At 38.2% G+C, this 18,178-nt stretch overlaps 1 protein-coding gene across 3 annotated transcripts in view; it reads left to right on the forward strand.

Annotated features, from left to right (window-relative positions):
- Window positions 1-6,000, forward strand: part of SLC8A3 (solute carrier family 8 member A3) — a 237,400-nt gene extending 231,400 nt beyond the window's left edge. For all 3 annotated transcript variants that reach the window (XM_063439532.1, XM_063439533.1, XM_063439534.1), the window contains 2 exons: window positions 1,054-1,329; window positions 5,305-6,000. In XM_063439532.1, coding sequence (XP_063295602.1) covers window positions 1,054-1,329; window positions 5,305-5,681 — 653 coding nt within the window. In that variant the 3' untranslated portion in view covers window positions 5,682-6,000. The remainder of the gene's footprint in view (window positions 1-1,053; window positions 1,330-5,304) is intronic.
- Window positions 6,001-18,178: the final 12,178 nt, after the last annotated feature.

Raw genomic sequence — 18,178 nt, forward strand, 5'->3', positions numbered from 1 at the left:
GCGGATCTGCAGAGATGAATGGCAGAAACTACCTGAATCCAAGTGTACGAAGAGTGTCACATAATACCCAAAAAGGCTTGAGTCTGTAAGCGCTGCAAAAGTAGCTTTAACAAGTTAAGAGTCATAGTTCTTATGTCAATGTGATATTTTAGTGTTTTCCATATCTCCCAATGCTGGCATACAGGTGGGAGGGAAGATAAAGGGACAGGTCAGTGATGTGATTGCATCACTGACTAGGCCCTAAAGGGGAAGGCATGCCCAGAAATGGGGCATGTCTGCTCAAATTACACACCAGACTTCCACTCCATCATTCATGCCAGCCCTCTGAGGGCCGACCGTGCAGTGAGCACTGATTCAGTGCTGTCTACAAGGTCCTTGTTTCCTGAGCATTGCACAAGTGTGTCTAATGTTGTGCATGTACTATGCTTGTTGGGGATAGTTGACTGGTGTCCCCAAAAGTGTGACCTGTGTTGCTCTTTAATATATTTGCAATGGTATCAAATATCAGGGTTTTGCTTTGTTATCATGGGTTATTAAGTGTAGATTGATGTGAAAACAAATGTAATAAATTGTTTCACAGGCTGCAACATTAAAAAAATGAAGGGGGCTAAATATTTTGTCAATGCACTGTATATCTTACTTTATATAGGCTGTCATGGTAACTAGACAAATAATAAAGTATGAATAGATTTATGAAAAATCTAAAAAACCAAACCAAAAATACTGTTATAATCTGAACACCTAAATTGAACTGCTGAAATTATGGTTATTTATTATTATTTTTTATTATTATTTTTAGTCCTTTCTTCTGAAAGTGTTTTAACTCCTGTATTTTTTTTTATTATACAGAATAGTGTTTGCATGTATTCAGTCTATTGTATTTTTGTTTTCTTTCTTTATGTCCTGTTACGTAAAACTTCTGACTGCAACTCTGTTATTAAGAAATCAAAAGCGATTGTGGGAACAGATTCTCATTTATATGTGTTAATCTAGGCTTTGAAAAACTTTTACTTTGTTTTGTGTAACTTTTTCTTTTGCTCACTGTGGGTATAGCTGGAGATGAAGATGAAGATGAGTCTGGAGAAGAACGTCTCCCCTCTTGTTTTGACTACGTTATGCACTTCCTGACAGTGTTTTGGAAGGTCCTCTTTGCCTGTGTTCCACCAACAGAGTATATGAACGGGTGGGCGTGCTTTGTTGTGTCAATCGCTATCATTGGGATACTCACAGCCATTATTGGAGATCTTGCTTCCCACTTTGGCTGTACCATTGGCTTAAAGGACTCCGTAACTGCTGTCATTTTTGTGGCCTTCGGCACGTCGGTGCCTGGTAAGTTTTTTATTTTTTTTATTTTAATATAGAAATGGTGTAGAATATAACCATACACTTGTATTTATGGTGATTGTCTGGTTCTTGAAGATGAGCAACACTATATAAAATGTGCCATTTGGCATGAATTATTGTAAGGAAGATAGTTTTATTTGAAAAGTTACTCAAAAAAAATCTCCTTTTTTCTAAAGCAAAAAAAATGAGAGTGGACAACAGCAGAGCAAAGTTCCAGAGTGGCTACTGTGTTCCATTTACTGCAAGGAGTTTGTATATGATGTTATTTAACCACGCCTGATGTGTATAGTAGAACACACGCCAGAAGTGAGCAGGTCGACGACCAGAACAAAAGCTATCCTAATTCACCACTTAGTAGACAAGTTGAAAGGATGCAAAGCTCTTGGCCATCCAGTAGTTTGAGGGCTTAGTCTCAGGTACACACATTATGCTTAATTTGAAAACAAGTAAACATTTTACCTTCTTAACCCCAGTTTAACTGCCGAAATTATGGTTGGTAGCAGAAAAATCGGATTCCTTGTCCTTAGGAGGTATTAAGAAAATGCATGATGGTAGAGTTCCAATTGTTTCTGATTATGAACACTAGACTATGAAAACATTGAAACATATTTTTGAGAGAGGAATGATGCAAATTGACAACAGCAATATTTGTTTGCAGGCATTACTCAGTTATGAATGGCAACAAGTAAAGTTTTTAATAATTATCAGTAACTAAAATAATGTAAATGATCAATATGAGTACTAATATTTCTGATATTAATTTTATGTCTTTCTCAAAAAAACAAACCACAAAACATTATTACTACTCAGTGATAACCTGTAAATATATCCAGCTGTGCATATTAAATAACTTGTTCAGTTGTAACCGCAGCTGGTTCCCCTATTTACCACTGTAACGTCTTAAAGCATAGAACTTAGCAGGGCTAACCATACAGATATCTCAGTCATAATTTTATATAGTCAGTGAGAGATCCTCTATTTAAAATATAAAAATAATTAAGAATACAATATAAAAAAAGGATTGTCTTGGAAGCAATAAAGTTTTGTCTGACAATAATTTATAGCAGAGTTTATAAGAGTAAACTGTATGCTTGCAATATCACTAAAATAGAATAACATACCCTCCTGAACCCCTCTCAGTCATTATAAGATGGAGCAGTGTCTGTCTCCAAATCTCTCCTTTTTCCTCTAATATTTAAAAGTACACCTATTTATACCTTTGGTGTCTCCATTTTAGGGTTACCGTAGTTCATATATGAAAAAATAAAACTTTTACTTTTGTTCATTCTAGGGACCTCCCTTAACTTGGCTAATATACAAGGCCATAACTAAAACGTAAGGGTGCCCACATCATGGGAAATTCCCTGACTTAGGACAAGATAGCATCTTAAAGTCTGAACATCTTTATTATTTAGGGTTACTAAGTATATTATGTACTGAAAGAGTCGTAGCTTAGCCTTGAAGCTTGTTTATGCATTATTGTTATTGTACTTTGTCTACTGAAAGTAGGTAAAAGGTTATTGCTTAAAGAAACTCTCTTCAAGACAAAGTACACAGTTTGAGAAATAAAATATTTGCATTTGCCCATAACACAGTATCCTGAGAGTTCAGTGACCACATAGGAGCGCAGCACTAGTGATGAGAGTAGACATAAATCCGCTAAGCTGCTTAATTGATCATCGAAATGTAAAGCCTTTACTACTTTGAATTATTTAGCTCCACGAATGAAAGTTCATACTTAGCCAAAGGAAGAAATATATATGGTTACTATGGAAACATGTAATGTATAGCTTTATCATGTGATACATTTATTACAGGAAGTAACTGAAACATGACAAACGTGTATGGGTAGAACCTTGAGACGAAATCAGGTATCCCTAAACTGCAGTATTAATAGATGCCAGTCAAGTCACTACAAATCTATATTTGCAGCCAGTCACTACAAATATCAATCATTTTGTTGGATTAAATGTCCTGTTGACATAGTGTTCTAAATCAGTTTTTCTTTCCAAAGCCTGTACAATGCAGGGAGAAGGGAGGCAAAGCATTTTTATTCATTTGTAGATTTATCAGGCTTGTCATTAATTTAAAATTAGGTTGGTCTCTGTGAGTACTTATTTTAGTAGGTATGTAGTTTTCTTCAGCTTCTTTTTATACGTGGAACATTAATATATTGTAATAGATGTTTACTTTTCTACAGTACTGTCATAGTACTAGATAGTACTGTCATAGTACTAAATTTCTCAAAAAGCTCACTTGCACAGTGCACCATTGCTTTGGAGATGAATGGAAACCATGGGGATTGAAAGTTGCACAGTTTCATATTATGTATTGTACCGAGTGCTCAGGAGTTCTGTGCCAGTGCTCAATTCTGAATATAGCAGGGCATATGCTGTGATTGGCAAACAGGTTGTTGTGCTACTTTTTGTCATTTAATGCTGATTTATAATAAGAACAAGCTCACATCTCTTGTAATGGCTATATTGCTGGGAAATGTATATATCAGTGGTTCCCAAACTATTTAGGTTCAAGGCGTCCTTAATAGTTCAATATTTTTCCAAGGCGCCCCAAAGTCGAAAAAAATTTCTAGGTTGTATATACCGGTATGTACAGCGCTGCAGCATAAACTGGGCCCCTGTTCATTAGAAATGCTTGCTGTTCAAGCGCAGATCCAGAACCTAATCTTGGGAGGGGCACTGGTAGATTATTTAAAGAAACAATCCAGGCACAATAATCACAACAGCATGTTGTGGTGGTTATGGTGCTTGTAGTGCCGTTTTCCCCTTCCAGGGTAAGTAGTCAAACTGTTTAAGAACAGTTTGAAAACTTACCTGGGATCTTCTGGGAAAGGGGCTTTATTAGGGAATAGGGGCAGTGTGTGCCTGTGAGGGGTGCAGTGTGTGTACAAGGGGGCCTAGTGTTTGTGAAGGATGTAGTGTATATGCATGTGAGGGGTGCAGTGTGTGTGAGGGTGCACTGTATGTGTAAGTGGGGGGGCAGTGTGTGTGGGGTGGCCGGTTGTATGAGGGGTACAGTGTGTGTGGCGGAGGGCAAGTTGTGTGAGTGGTACGGGGTGTGTGTATGGCATTGTAGTGTGTGTGTATGTGTGGGGGGTGGAGTTATTGTGGGTCTGTGGGGGTAAGAGGGCAACTTCATAAATATGTAATTTTATTTTAAATTAAAAATATTAATTTTCATATCCCCCCTCCCTTCTTACCTTTGCCTGGGAGGGGGGATGGTACAAGGCAATCCCTGGTGGTCCGGTGGAGAAGCCCTGGTGGTCCATGTGGTGAGAGTAAACTCTAGCAGCTTAGGTTAGAGCTCCCCCGAGTCTTCTCTCTCTCTCTCTCTCTCTCTAACTCCCTTCCCTGCCGCCTGCCAGCATTACAGTGCTAGCGGGCCGTGGATGGAGATCTCTGATCTTCCCTTCGGTCCTGCGGAGCCAGGAGGGGTGAGTGAGGAACGGACGGTTTCCGGTGCTATGATCATATGATTATAGCACCGGGAAATATTTTGCGGCACCCCTGTGTGCCTATCACGACGCCACACAGTTTGGGAACCGCTGGTATAGATTTTAATTTTAGGTGAATATTTTAATGCATAGCTTACTGTCACCAGGACCAACATATACACTTTATATCTTGTGATGAGAGAGACTGTCTGCAAGTATTTACACATCACTACAAGAACTAGTGTAAAACCACCAGCCATGATGGGGTGGTGCACTAGTTATTGCATAAACACACACAGTTCAAATCACCATAATACAAGAAGTCCCTTTTAGGTAAGTCATACATCCTGTAAATACAATTAATTGGTAATATGTATTACCAATAATTGTAATTGGACACATGTTTCAATACTTGCAGTAAGCTTGTCTCAACAACAACACAATTTTGTCTGAAAAGATTCTTGTAAACACCTATCCTAATGCTTTTACTTATCCTCCTTTTTTTCTAGATACATTTGCAAGTAAAGTAGCTGCCACCCAGGACGTATATGCAGATGCTTCAATTGGCAACGTGACTGGCAGCAATGCTGTTAATGTGTTCCTAGGTATTGGTCTTGCGTGGTCTGTGGCTGCCATCTACTGGGCCTACAAGGGACAGGAGTTCCATGTTTCAGCTGGAACCTTAGCATTTTCTGTCACCCTCTTCACCATCTTTGCTTTTGTCTGCATCAGCGTCTTGCTGTATAGGAGGCGACCTCATATTGGTGGGGAGCTAGGTGGGCCCAAGGGGTGTAGACTTGCCACAACTTTGCTCTTTGTGACCCTGTGGTTACTTTACATCTTGTTTGCAACTCTGGAAGCCTATTGTTACATCAAGGGATTCTAAGCTAAGCCAAGCAAAGCCAGCAACAAGCCCGCTGCCCTTTACCCAGCGGCAGACTCCATATACGGAGGGTCTACATAGCAGAAAGGATACCAGCCAATGAAGCAGCATCTCTAGGACTGCGGGATATTCCAAGACAACACAATCCAAAGGACAGCCACATTGGTATCGCTGGTCGAAGTGCATTTATAAGTATAACAGTGGAACTCTGACTACAGAAGACCTCTGTTAAACAAAAAGTTACAGCCAGTTACTTCAAGACGTAGCAGAACAGGGATTACTCATGAAATACCAGTCACTTTTTTTAAACAAAATAACACGTATAACTAAATAGAGTTTTAGTTATTAAAATATATCATACTTTTAAGTTCTAATATAACAATACATACAGCAAAAAAAAAAATCTGATTTTACTTTACTTTTCCATTTCTCCTCAGGAACCATTTGATTTATATTATATTTATTTTTCTCTTTGCTAGAAAATAGTTTTTTTTTTTTTTTTTTACATTTTGGTGTCTTCTCACCGGAATGGGATTATTTAGCATCGTAGTATAAAGAGATTATAACGTAACACTTTTTATTTTTAGTTTTTATTGTTTTCCCTGCAAACCCAAGAAATCTGGAATGTCAAGGGAAACAAAAAAAAGAGAGAGGAGGCCATTAAAAGCATATCAGTTTTCCCTGTCAAACTCTGTACTGTATATTTGAAATATGAATTTCACAAGTGCGGCAGCACTATGCTGGAACCAAGGAGACCGAACGGAAATAAAGGGGAGTGCCTAACTGTAGAATCAGAGGAGGAAAGGTGGTAATCTTTACAATTCAAAGTTCATAAACTTGTGTACATAAAAATAGCTGTGATCACATTTTGCTGTTTATCAATGGGGTTGATGTCTGAAGTCCAGTTGAACCATAGAAGGTGACTTTCTGTCTTAGAATCCTAACTTACCTCTCTGCATTTTTCTAGAACAACAGTGGGACAATGCAACTCTTTCAACATCCAGTCCCCTCCAATGTCCTAAAAGGATTATTAATTTTTCAAGTTAAGCACCCAACAAGGAGGTTTGGATTCTTTGTGACTTGCGATTGTGTGCAGAAGTCACCCTAATTGTTCTCACAGATTATTTTGTTTTGGTGTTAATGCCCAAGCTTATTGCATCTCCCTTTTTACTGAATGGCAAAACTTGTATTTATTTTTTTAAGAAAAGAAAAAAAAATCTAGATTTTACTAGACCAAAATGAAGGTTTCCATTCATCACCCCACCTGACATTTTTTTTTTCATTTTCACCACCAACCTCATGACATCCATTTATGACTCAACAGGGATTAATACGCGAAAAGCAAGTTATTTATTTCATATATATGTGAATACATTTGATTTACTTTGTCTATGTAGAATATTAAAATACCAAACACCATCCTTTTCACACGTGTTGTGGTAAACCACTAAAGTTACCAAGATAATGCTCTACATCTCTAAAAACAAAACAAAAACAAAACAGATGGATCATCCAAAGATATGGCTGTGATCCAATATTGACCGTCTTCATTATTTGTAAAATTATTGTTGTAATTGGGGACATAAGGGTCACAATTATGTCTTGTAAACTCATTCACATTTGAAAATTGTGGTTCCCGAGACAGCTTTAAGTAGTTTGTTTCAGCTGATGAAGCAAAAACAAAATCTGAGGCAAACTTACTTTTGGGTGCTAAGAAGCTGAACAACCACCTAGATTTTGACTAATAAACCAGTGTTTCGCAGTTATTTCACCTGACAGGAACCAAACCGTTTTTAAAATTCTTATATTGTAAATGATTAACTTTATATGTCCTTAATCTTGGAATACCAGGTTCTCTCAACGTAGTGTGTGATACAATACTTAGTCAACGCTGAATGGACGAAAAGGAAAAAAAGCCAAGTTAAATTAGATGTAACTTAATATATAACATACTCTTCAAGCATGGTCTCTACAATCTCAGGGGGAGCACATGAGATCAAGTCCAGCAACCCAAGGATTTTTCAGGATTTTGGTGACACTCATGCTGTAATCTTATTGCTCTTCCACTGACTAATGGTAGCACCATCGTTAAATAGGATACAAATTGTTACAGCCGTGCCTAGTGCCAAAGTGTCCTCCGCGTCAATGAAAGGTGACTTTGATATCTTTCATGGCTTTGTCACTATGTAAAGGAATTGTGAAAGGTGCAGATAAATATTTCGTACCTGGATCAGATTACTTTTACACCCCTGCCTCAAAGTCAGATCTATCCCTTTCTGAGACCATGCACAGGGCTATATAGCCACTAACATACGTTTAGTGGTATCCAAGAATTTCCATTCACATACCTGGCACTTACGGGTAAGATTTATATGAGTAATAAATATACGCCATGTTTTATCAAAGCAGAAGTCCTTTTAATAAAGTTAAGCATTCATGTCCCACTGTGGTTCAATATCATGCTAGAATCAAGTATTTCATGGTATTTGGTGAAGGGGTATTATTATGTGCTCCCTGGGCTTTGGTAAATGGTGGATCCAAGCAAAAAAATATTTTTAGGATCTCCACTTTTGTAAATCAATAGGGGTCAAGACTCCAGGAAGTCTTTCTGTGTTTATTTGGCTTGATGCAAAAATCAAAAATGTTATCTCCCAAACCTTTCTAATTTCATGACACAACAAAAAAAAATTGTAGCATGTACAACCAGTGACAGAACACATTGAGGCATACGAAGTGAGATTTGCATATGGAAGTTCGAGTACATTAGAGCAAAAGGAAGAAAAACAAAATAATTGGTAAAGAAGTACATCATCTCAACATATTTAAAAGGTAGAAGATTTATAACAAACAGGTAAAACAAAAAAAAACGGGACCAGAAATAGAAAGGAAAAGTCGACAAAGAAAAGGGGATAATGAGAAGGGAAGAAGCAGTAGAGAAGATAAAAATGGGTGGGAGGACTTGATACAAGGTAGATTGTGAAATATGAAGATTTTTGCATTTTTTTAAAAGAAAAGACTTTTAAGATTTTATCAAGACTTAAATTGATTAAATTAACCCCACTGTGTATCGAACCTGCTTTTAAAACATATTTTTAATATCTTATCAAGATGTCCTAAGGTGGTTTGCATCTTCTCCCATCATGCAGTATGCACCCGGCCCGCTATCCAGTGATGCTCTTGTCACACTTGCGCATCACCATTGAATAACACAAGATATATTTTTATGCCAGGCTGGGCACTGTTAGCCTTTTATATCATGAAAAAAAATAGTTTGCTATTTAGTTTCACCAAAAACATTAAGTTGGGGGGGTGCGTACTGACAAAGCTAAACACGTGGGCTCTGACAAAGCTGAGGATTTTTTTTTTTAATTCCGAGGCAAAAATTATGGAGACATTCACTTAATTTATTATTCTGCAAACCCAGTTTCAAAAATGCTCTAAAGTCAATTTTATTCTATCAAAAAAGAACATGAAAGTCTTGAAAGAAACTCCAGAATGGGGTCAACAAGTTCATAAATGTTTCAGTGGCAGAAGTGCGCCCCAGCTAATATTTTTTTTTTTTAATAAGCAGCTCCACTTGTTTCACAGCAATGGCTTAAGACTCAAAATAAAACAAAAACAAAAAAATACAATATGTAATGAATCGCAAGTCACCTGGGCATTTATATTTTCTGTATTTTTACCTGCAAAAAGCCCTGCAAACTAAAATTTTCACCTTTTCTAAATATATCAATCCACTGTCTAATAAAGGTTCACTTCTATATACTTAACATAATTCAGTTTTTAATTGCACAGAATCTCTGAATTTGCTTATGAATTACCTTTAGTAAATACCAAAATTGCAATTTTTGCCAAAAATCTGAGATTATGCCTAGATTATACAATTTTAATGCACGTTCAGAGCTTTTATACATCCTTTTGCCGTCTGATTTGTGCTATCGACAAAGTAAAAAGTGGAAAATTATGTAAAACCACCTGGTTGCAAATTATAATGTTTGCAGTACCACTTCCATTCACACTATCCCATACGGCATTTCTGCTTAAGCAACACTGTCTCTGCAGGACCCTCTGCATGTCCAGTCATGATTGGCAGGTATGGCAGAGACAAATGTTTAAGTGGGAATGATGCAACTGTAAGTCCAACAAAACTCTCCCCTTAAACATCTGTTTTTGATAGAACTATATTCCCCTACTTCTTTACAGCCACACTTTAGCATTGAATATCATTATATCCTATAAATGGTGAACCGTTTACGATTATCTACCCTGTGGTTACATACAGATGCATTGATATCATGTAGAGAGGTTACTGGGAGGCTGAACTGGGCTCAAGCCATGGGTGGGGGTCTGTAAGGACACCCTATGACTCTGACGCTTATACATTAAAATGTTACCATCCTCTCCCCTGCAGAAGCATCAATTTGTGAGAAGACTTACCAATATTGATGCATCAGCATCATCTTCACATTGCTCTGCGCCTACCAGGCAGTTAATCTGAAGGATCGCTTACTGATTTTGCTGTACGCACGTCAATTTTTTACAAACTGTTGCATCTAGGCACAATGTCATTTTCATCAAGTCACACATGTTATTCTGTCCCCAATCTATCCTAAACTGATGTGAGACACAATCTTCCTGCCATTTATCCATTATTAGACGGCGTTCTATTTGACGCACTGCACCTGCACAAGAATGATAAAATCTGACACAAGGGGCTTTTGGGCCTGTGCCCTTTTGTGGTCTCACGGTCCTTAAGTGAGTTTGTCATTCCTGGCCATTTGATCCAGGCCCAGCTTGTCATTGTCTTAGATTTTTCCATCCTATATTCAAGTGTATCAGACCAGTCTACATCCCTTACTTTGTTTATTGCCTTATTTCAGTATTCCAGTGTACCAGACACTGTTTTTCCTGGCTTTGCACAGTCTTATCCCTTATTTTGTAAGTGTTTAGCGCTGATACTTCCTATTTATGTCTAAGCATTAAGCCCGGCCACTCTTAAGGTCCGGTTATATGCCTGTCTATCTTTTCCCACTGTGCCTTTGGTAGGTTGATGACTTAAATCTTGCAGAGGATACTTCCATACCCTCATAGGGTCCTGTAAAGCTCCTGTTCTGATTTAGGCATCTTTTCATTGTTAATCCCTACTCTCCTGTAATAAAAAAAAAAAAGGAAATAGCAGCTCCAATCACATAATATGTGACCATGCCACTGTAATGCACCATATGTGAAATTAATTGTACAGCATAATGTGGAGATATTGCTGTGGTTGAAGGGTGCTTATGCAGTGGGTTGAAGGTTAATGCTTGGATTGGCGAGTCTTTGAGGGGTCAGGGTTAATATAGCACGGTGTGATGTTCAAGGTGCAAGTGTGGACTTTATGAATGTAGTTTTTATAGAATGATTTCAATTCATGCAAAGACTTGAGGTCATAATGAGATTCATAGAACATGTTTTGGTTTAAGATTGGACATAGGGCACGGTTAGATTATAAACTCAAGAGCCATCTAGCTTAGTATGTTGTACAAAAGGGCTGTAAATGCTAAATCTCAGCTCACAGGCAGGGTCGTCTATTCTGTTTCTATTGGTTATCTTTAGTGCACAACGAAAAGGGTATAATGAGAATGGAAGAAGTAGTAGAGAAGATAAAAATTTGTGGGAGGACGTTATGCAAGGTAGATTGTGAAATATATGAGGATTTGTACGTGTTTTTGAAAGAAAAGACTTTTAAGATTTTATCAAGACTTAAATTGGCTAAATTGACCCCACTGTGTATCTAACCTGCTATTGAAACATATTTTTAATATCTTATAAGGATGTCCTAAGGTGGTTTGCATCTTCTCCCATCATGCTGTATACGCAAGCATACGTACACCTGCGTAATTTATTGGCACTTTATAAATATAATAATAATAATGAGGGGGCTTAAGTCAATATATGTGGGGTGTCATACAATTTACCTTAGGGTTGTAATCTCTTTTATTTTCCCCACACAGCAACACCCCTTTTATTATGTTATTTCGTCCACAGAGTTCTCAGGCATGGGGAGGGCCTCCAGAACTTTTTGTCTAGTTACATTGGCACTGATTGCTTGTTTGAACTGTTTAGTTTCCCCGGCGTTCTATGCATCATATTTTGTCCTTTTTCAGGGTTCCATCATGAACATTGCAATATTTTCCTGCACATTTGTAAAGATTAATTTAGTACATTTTGCACACATGTAAATGAGGTGCCTTGAGAACCTTCATTGTTTGATCCTATCGTGAAGCTGTTATATAGTTGGTTGCCAATTGTGGTCACTTTGGTTCTAGTTATATCCTATTTACATTACTTGTGTTTTTAAGCAGAACTTCAACTATTGCATAAAAGCAAGATACGTTCCCCTTGGAAGCACCAGTACCAACAAGTCAGAGTAGAGTAAGGAATAGCCAACACAAAAACACGTGATCCCAAGGACCAACTCCTTTATCAATGGAGACTGGATTAAAAACCCTGGAAATAGAAGTCAGAGCCTAGGAGATCCAAGGTATGGAAACAGAAATATAAATATCTTTTTGCCATTTACTTAATAGACAACAGCTTTTCTTTTTTTAATCATTTACTGATTTTTCTCTCCAGATGTTGTGTACTACTTCTACCATAATGCTCTTACAGCATTAATGCTAGGGAAACATTGGGGAGATCTAGTACACAACAGCTAGAGTGCCATCTTGTAGAGGAACTTGATCCCCATAATCTTTCTACTTGGTATTAGACCAACATACCAGAACTACAGTTGTTCGTCCCAGTGCTGGTAAGGACCCAGACCTCTGACCAACCTGTATACCAGGGATAGGCAACCTTTGGCACTCCAGATGTTGTGGACTACATGTTCCATGATACTTTGCCAGCATTGTGGCTGTAAGAAGATTGTGGGAGATGTAGTCAAAAACATCTGCAGTGCCGAAGGTTGCCTATCCCTGCTGTATACCAATCTAATGATTGTTGGTATCAAATTATATAAATATATTCTTCACAATCAGGTTGGGTTTCTCACAGTCTTCGAAACCAGGGATAACACTGTAAAGATATTAAACCTTTTTCACAAAGCGTATTCTGCTAAAATATTGTATGTTAATTTGATCACATGCATTACACAGGCAGATCTTGGTATTCATAAGCTTCACACAGTCTCATGAACATTCTTATCACGTTCAAATTGTCATCCTACTCTTTGTGCCTTTTTAAGGGGAACCACGGAAGGAACCATAGGAAGAGGGCTGATGAACCAAGGCTGATCCGTTTGCCCATATCTTGGCTAGAACCTAAAAGCTGTATAATCCTCCATACAAACAGTTTACTAATCAATATCTCTGTCACCGTACAGAACAAATGTTCTAACAGAGGTTCTCTAGTCTGGATAAAATTAACTAACTGATGAAATCATGTTTCCCTGGGAACTTACACACATCTTTATGTATTTTTGAGATGTGATGAAATATATGCATTTTTAGATACAAATATCAAAGATTTTGCCTTTTTAATAATATGTCTACCAAACTGATATATTAATTGTATAGCTAATTTAGCTGATACAGGCATCTTCTTACATTACAACATAGTACTTTTAACCTTGTAAGATTCACCAAGCTTTGTTCATATAAAATTACAGTGTTTTCAGTCCCCTCTACTTTAATCTCTATTCATTATTTTATTTTCATTTTTTTTCAATTCTTTATTTTTGTCATGCATAAAGATATACAACATCTGCCATGCCTCAACAGCATTAGCAATCATTTTAAGATCTATGACATTGTAAGGTACATGACAGAACACTGCAAGTCATTCGAAAGAGCATGCACAAAATGATTAAAGTATTGATTGATTTTATAGAGTAGTACTCAAGCTGTACTATGTGTGTCTGGTCAGAATGCCTGGGTAATCTAGGCAACATATAGTATGACAGACACAGAGATTAGAACACCTAACAGGTGCCCAGATACTTGTAACGTTTCAAGTTATATAAGCAGAGTGTGCCTATCTAACGGCATTGAGCTGAGGAATCACAACAAATTTTAAACCAAAAGAGGAAACCATAACTATAAACAAAAACAATAAAATGGATATTGACAGTGGAGGTGTCAGGCAATGTTAATCAGGCGTGTTAATTAGAGGGAGAATAACGCCAGCTGGTAGGAGTCCAGGTTTCGGATCAGCCGATGCCACTTTGGGGCTTAGCAGAGTGTTGTTTCGGCAAATCGGTTATCAGGCATATGAGCCCGCTAGTGGGCCATGGTAGTACCGTAGTGGAGTGTAGAGATGAGCCCAGTTGTGGCCCCAGAGGTACCTCTAGAATGCCAGTCTGTCGGGATACTGCAGGGTGGATCCCACGCCTAAGCTGACCTGTAGCTAGGCTGCGCCCGGCTCCTGACGACTTGTGGTGGATTAGACGACTCCTCCATTCTTGGGTTCACCTCTGTCCTGTGGCAAAGTGTTGCTGCTGGGGACGCCGCAGGAAGTTTGGAGAGGGCTGGGTTTGCTTCTCTGGGACGTTGCATCATTGCTGCTGCTCACTGACCCTGTTCTGCAACCTCTTCCAGAAGTCAGCAAATATTTTATTCAACCTGGCTTCAAATTCAAGTTGTGCAATGCTGGGGTTAACGAGACACGTGGTCTCCACCATATTGGATGGCTTCTACAACTTTGAAGGGTTCGTACACCTGGCTTGTTGAATCTCTGTCACCCCCACTGGTCCAAAAGGAGGGGGTTAATGGGGATGTTGCTTGAAAGTGGTTGCTCCTGTGCATCTCCAGGCCTGGAGGTCAGCCGCCTCTCCCTCCCTGGTTGCACTAGGCCACATCTGCCACGATGTGATAACAAAGCTCTTGACAAGGTGATTACTGCAGCACAACTTGTCAGGTGAGTCAGGAGTGCAATTGCTTCACTCGATTTATCGTGGTTTATTTTGGTGAAGACACAAAAGACTATTTCCATCAATATATTGGAGGAGTTCATTCACAACGCGTATCTCCACCATGACAGTCAGGCCCCTCCCCCCCTTAATCTCTATTCCTAATCACAGATCAGTTATTCTTTCCCAATTCATTTAACTCAAATTCAAAACCTGTATTCTTTTATCACAACTTCACAAGTCTTCCTTAGATCTTTCATGACAAAGTCAGATAACAAGGGAGTACACTGCTTCTTTTCTGTATTCAATAATATCATTATTGAGCTTTAAAGATATTCTAATTAATGTTCCCCAACTGATCCACATCTAAGTTACTGTTTGGAATTTTCATAATACTATGTGTTCACTGTAGTAGTTATGGTACTAACCAGCCCCTGACATCTCCTTTCAGTTCTGTGTCAAAACGTTTCTGAGCAGTTTTACACAAACCAAGCATCCACAGGGCACCTATTGTCCATTTTTTATTTGGCATATTGCTATTGGTGAAGTTATGCTTTCGCGTTAGCAATACAAATTTTTGCCCAAATTTCGACAGCCTTCATTGGCCAAGCGTAGCTGTAGTGATTATGACACTTAGTTTGTCCTTCAAATTTTTTTACAACAATGTGTATACTTTAATTTGAAGAATATGTGGATGAGATAATAGCATAAAGGACAAACCCTGAATTCATTATCATGTATGTTACATTGTCGCATAGTTGTCTAGGTTGAAAAAAGACTGCAGGTTAAGTTTGAATTTTACATTTTAAAATTTTAAAAGAATGCACAATGTAATTAAAATTTAAAATTGACTTTTCAAATGTGTGTTAAATAGTCAGTATAATACATGGTAAATATTTATGTGTAGTTGCTGGATCTCCTAAAGACAAATATCATAGGAGTATTGTCCAATACAATTTTTTTCATCCCTCTTTCTATCATAATATTCTCCTTAATTCCATTGTTAATGAATGTTATCTCCTTTACTAGCCAGTAAATAATGATTTTTTATTTAGGTGAGACATTATACCATACAATAAAGCATAGCTTGGCATAATGATAAACAAAGACATAAGTGTATGCTTCGATCTGTCCCCTTTTTCTAATAGTTAAAGAAAATATGCTTAACTTATCTAAGAGAGCAGTGAGTCCCGAACCCAACTTTACGCTAATGTTGCAATAAGTGACGTTGAGTCATGTCTTTTACATGGTACATAGTGCACCTTTATGTGTGAACAAGGTCTTCACTGTGATTTTCTACCTTTACAAAGGGAAATGCTGGGGGGAGGCAAAATATATATTACTGATTTTGGCATTCTTCACACTTGGAAATTAGGTTGATGAGTTAGATGTACAGCAAAGGGGGGGCTAAGGTAGCCTATGTGCCACCTTTCTAACAACAAAGAAAATAAAATTAAATTAACTGACATTAAAGTAAGAAAGGGAAAGTAATAGTTGGAATGATGTCCACAAGACTAAGTCTTTTCCACCCCTTGGGACAAAACTAACGACTGTATTGATGTCCCAGGTTTGTGTAGTAGAAGAGCCTCTGGGATACAGAGGCTTAGTGGAAAGGCCCAAATGACCGAAGCAAAGATGTGGCCTCTTGGGAGAGGACTGTTGAAGTACCCAACAGTCCCTGACAACTGTCAGTGATCTTGATGCAGTCCAAGAGTGAGCCACTCTAGCTTTTCAAAGTTGTCGAGTGACTTGACCCAGCGATCACCTTTGGAGAATGGATCTGGGCAAGTCCTGGTAGAAGGTGAGATGGAAAGATTAAAAAACCTTTGGGGTCTTGTCCTGTAGAGCAGCCATGAGTAATTTTGGCATTGGAGTATAACATTGTGAGTGGCAGACGATGGAGCTCTTGGTGTTTTATTAATGTAGTATGACCCATCAAGCACAATTTTTTTTTTTGTAGAAGGTATGATAGATGCTGTGAGGCTCCTAACATAGTGGGGTTATTCTTCTGTAGCTATTAAATCAGAGATACCTCTGATTTTGATATTGGCCCATCTTCTCCTGTCATGGAGCATGTGTATCTGCTGGGCAAGTGCACCCACAGGGCAGGTGCAGTCTGCATTGCCTGAACCTGCTGCAGAGATTCCCTCATCAAGGTCATGTCCTGTCAGATATCAATAATGTCTTCCTGGGAGACTTGGAGTCTGACAGTCACTGCCTGGACATCATATTTAACTGATTCTAGACCTGCTGCAAACAACTTTTAATGTGCAACAATAGATTTTGTATGTCTTGCTTTGTTGCTGGTGTATCTCCTTCTGCCAGTAGGGATGGGGAGAATGTTTTTACTTGATGTGTAGGCCTCATGTTCCCACGGGGAAGTCATCTTAGAAGCAGCATGGCACTGAAACAAAGTACCTATGTCTCGATTGTCAGTGGATGTAGATGCCTATGGATTTTGAGATGCATGGCCTATTATGTTTGAATTAGGAGATTGATAGTAACCTGCAAACCGGGAGCACGCTGCTCCCTGCTGAAAGGAGAGGTAAGCCCCAGATCGGCAGAGCTATGATGTGCCTCTTGAGGGGTAGAAAAAAGGCACCTACCATTGTGCACCCCTGCAGGGCAGATGCTCATAATATGCCGTTGGAATAATTTGGCTTGGTAATCTGTGTTTTCTCCGGTGTATATCAAGAGCACTGTAAATTGGCGTCCACTCTGCACAGATTCTTGGCTTTGCGCTCCCCCCCCCCCCCCCAAAGAATGATTTATTATTCAAGAGAATTAATCTGAGATTGGAACTAGGTGCACCCCATTAGGTATAATAGTCACATTTACACAATAAATTGAGAACAAAACAATATAGAATATTATAAAAAATACAACATTGTCAGATTACTAAGAAAAAGAAATAAAAACAGATTCATTATAGGTTTCTCAGCTGTGTGACAGCAGAGGAGAGAAATACACAACGTGGCATTCAAATACTGCTAAGAAGGTACATTACTCAAAAATTAAATAGCAGATTAATGGGTTTCGCAACATCATTGAATAGCCCTGCATAAAGTCAGACATTTTAATAACCTACATAAGTGAAAGATGAGGGAATAAACAATGTAAGCACAACTATAAATTACATAACAGTTAGTCTAGATATGGCCCAATGTGTGAAAGCGTGAATATGTATAGTAATTGCAAAGGATGTTAGAGATTGCATATGTCACCTGGACAAATAGCGTACATTTGTGTGCACTCCTGTGAACATTCTAGAATATTTTGCTTTAAAAACTATTTGCCTTTATCACTTTCTGTTGTGCTACTATGTAACACAATGGCTGTTGTCAGTGCTATGTGTTTGGTGGTTACAGCATTCTATTTTAGTTCTCAATTTTATTTTTGCATCACACGTTTCTCGTTCCAGAAGGGTCTGGACTGCATTCTAAGCGCTTTTTGATAAGGTGATAGATTAAGTAGCCAGTTTATATGTAAGGATATATCAAATCTATATTTTGAACTTGGGTTAAAAGAAAAGAATGCTATTTTAAGGGGTTTTGAGTGAATAAAAATAACAGGTATATTTTCTTTATGAAGTATCATAATTGAGATGTTTATA

Source organism: Pelobates fuscus, chromosome 13, assembly GCF_036172605.1.
Source record: "Pelobates fuscus isolate aPelFus1 chromosome 13, aPelFus1.pri, whole genome shotgun sequence".
Classification (NCBI taxonomy): Eukaryota; Metazoa; Chordata; class Amphibia; order Anura; family Pelobatidae; genus Pelobates; species Pelobates fuscus.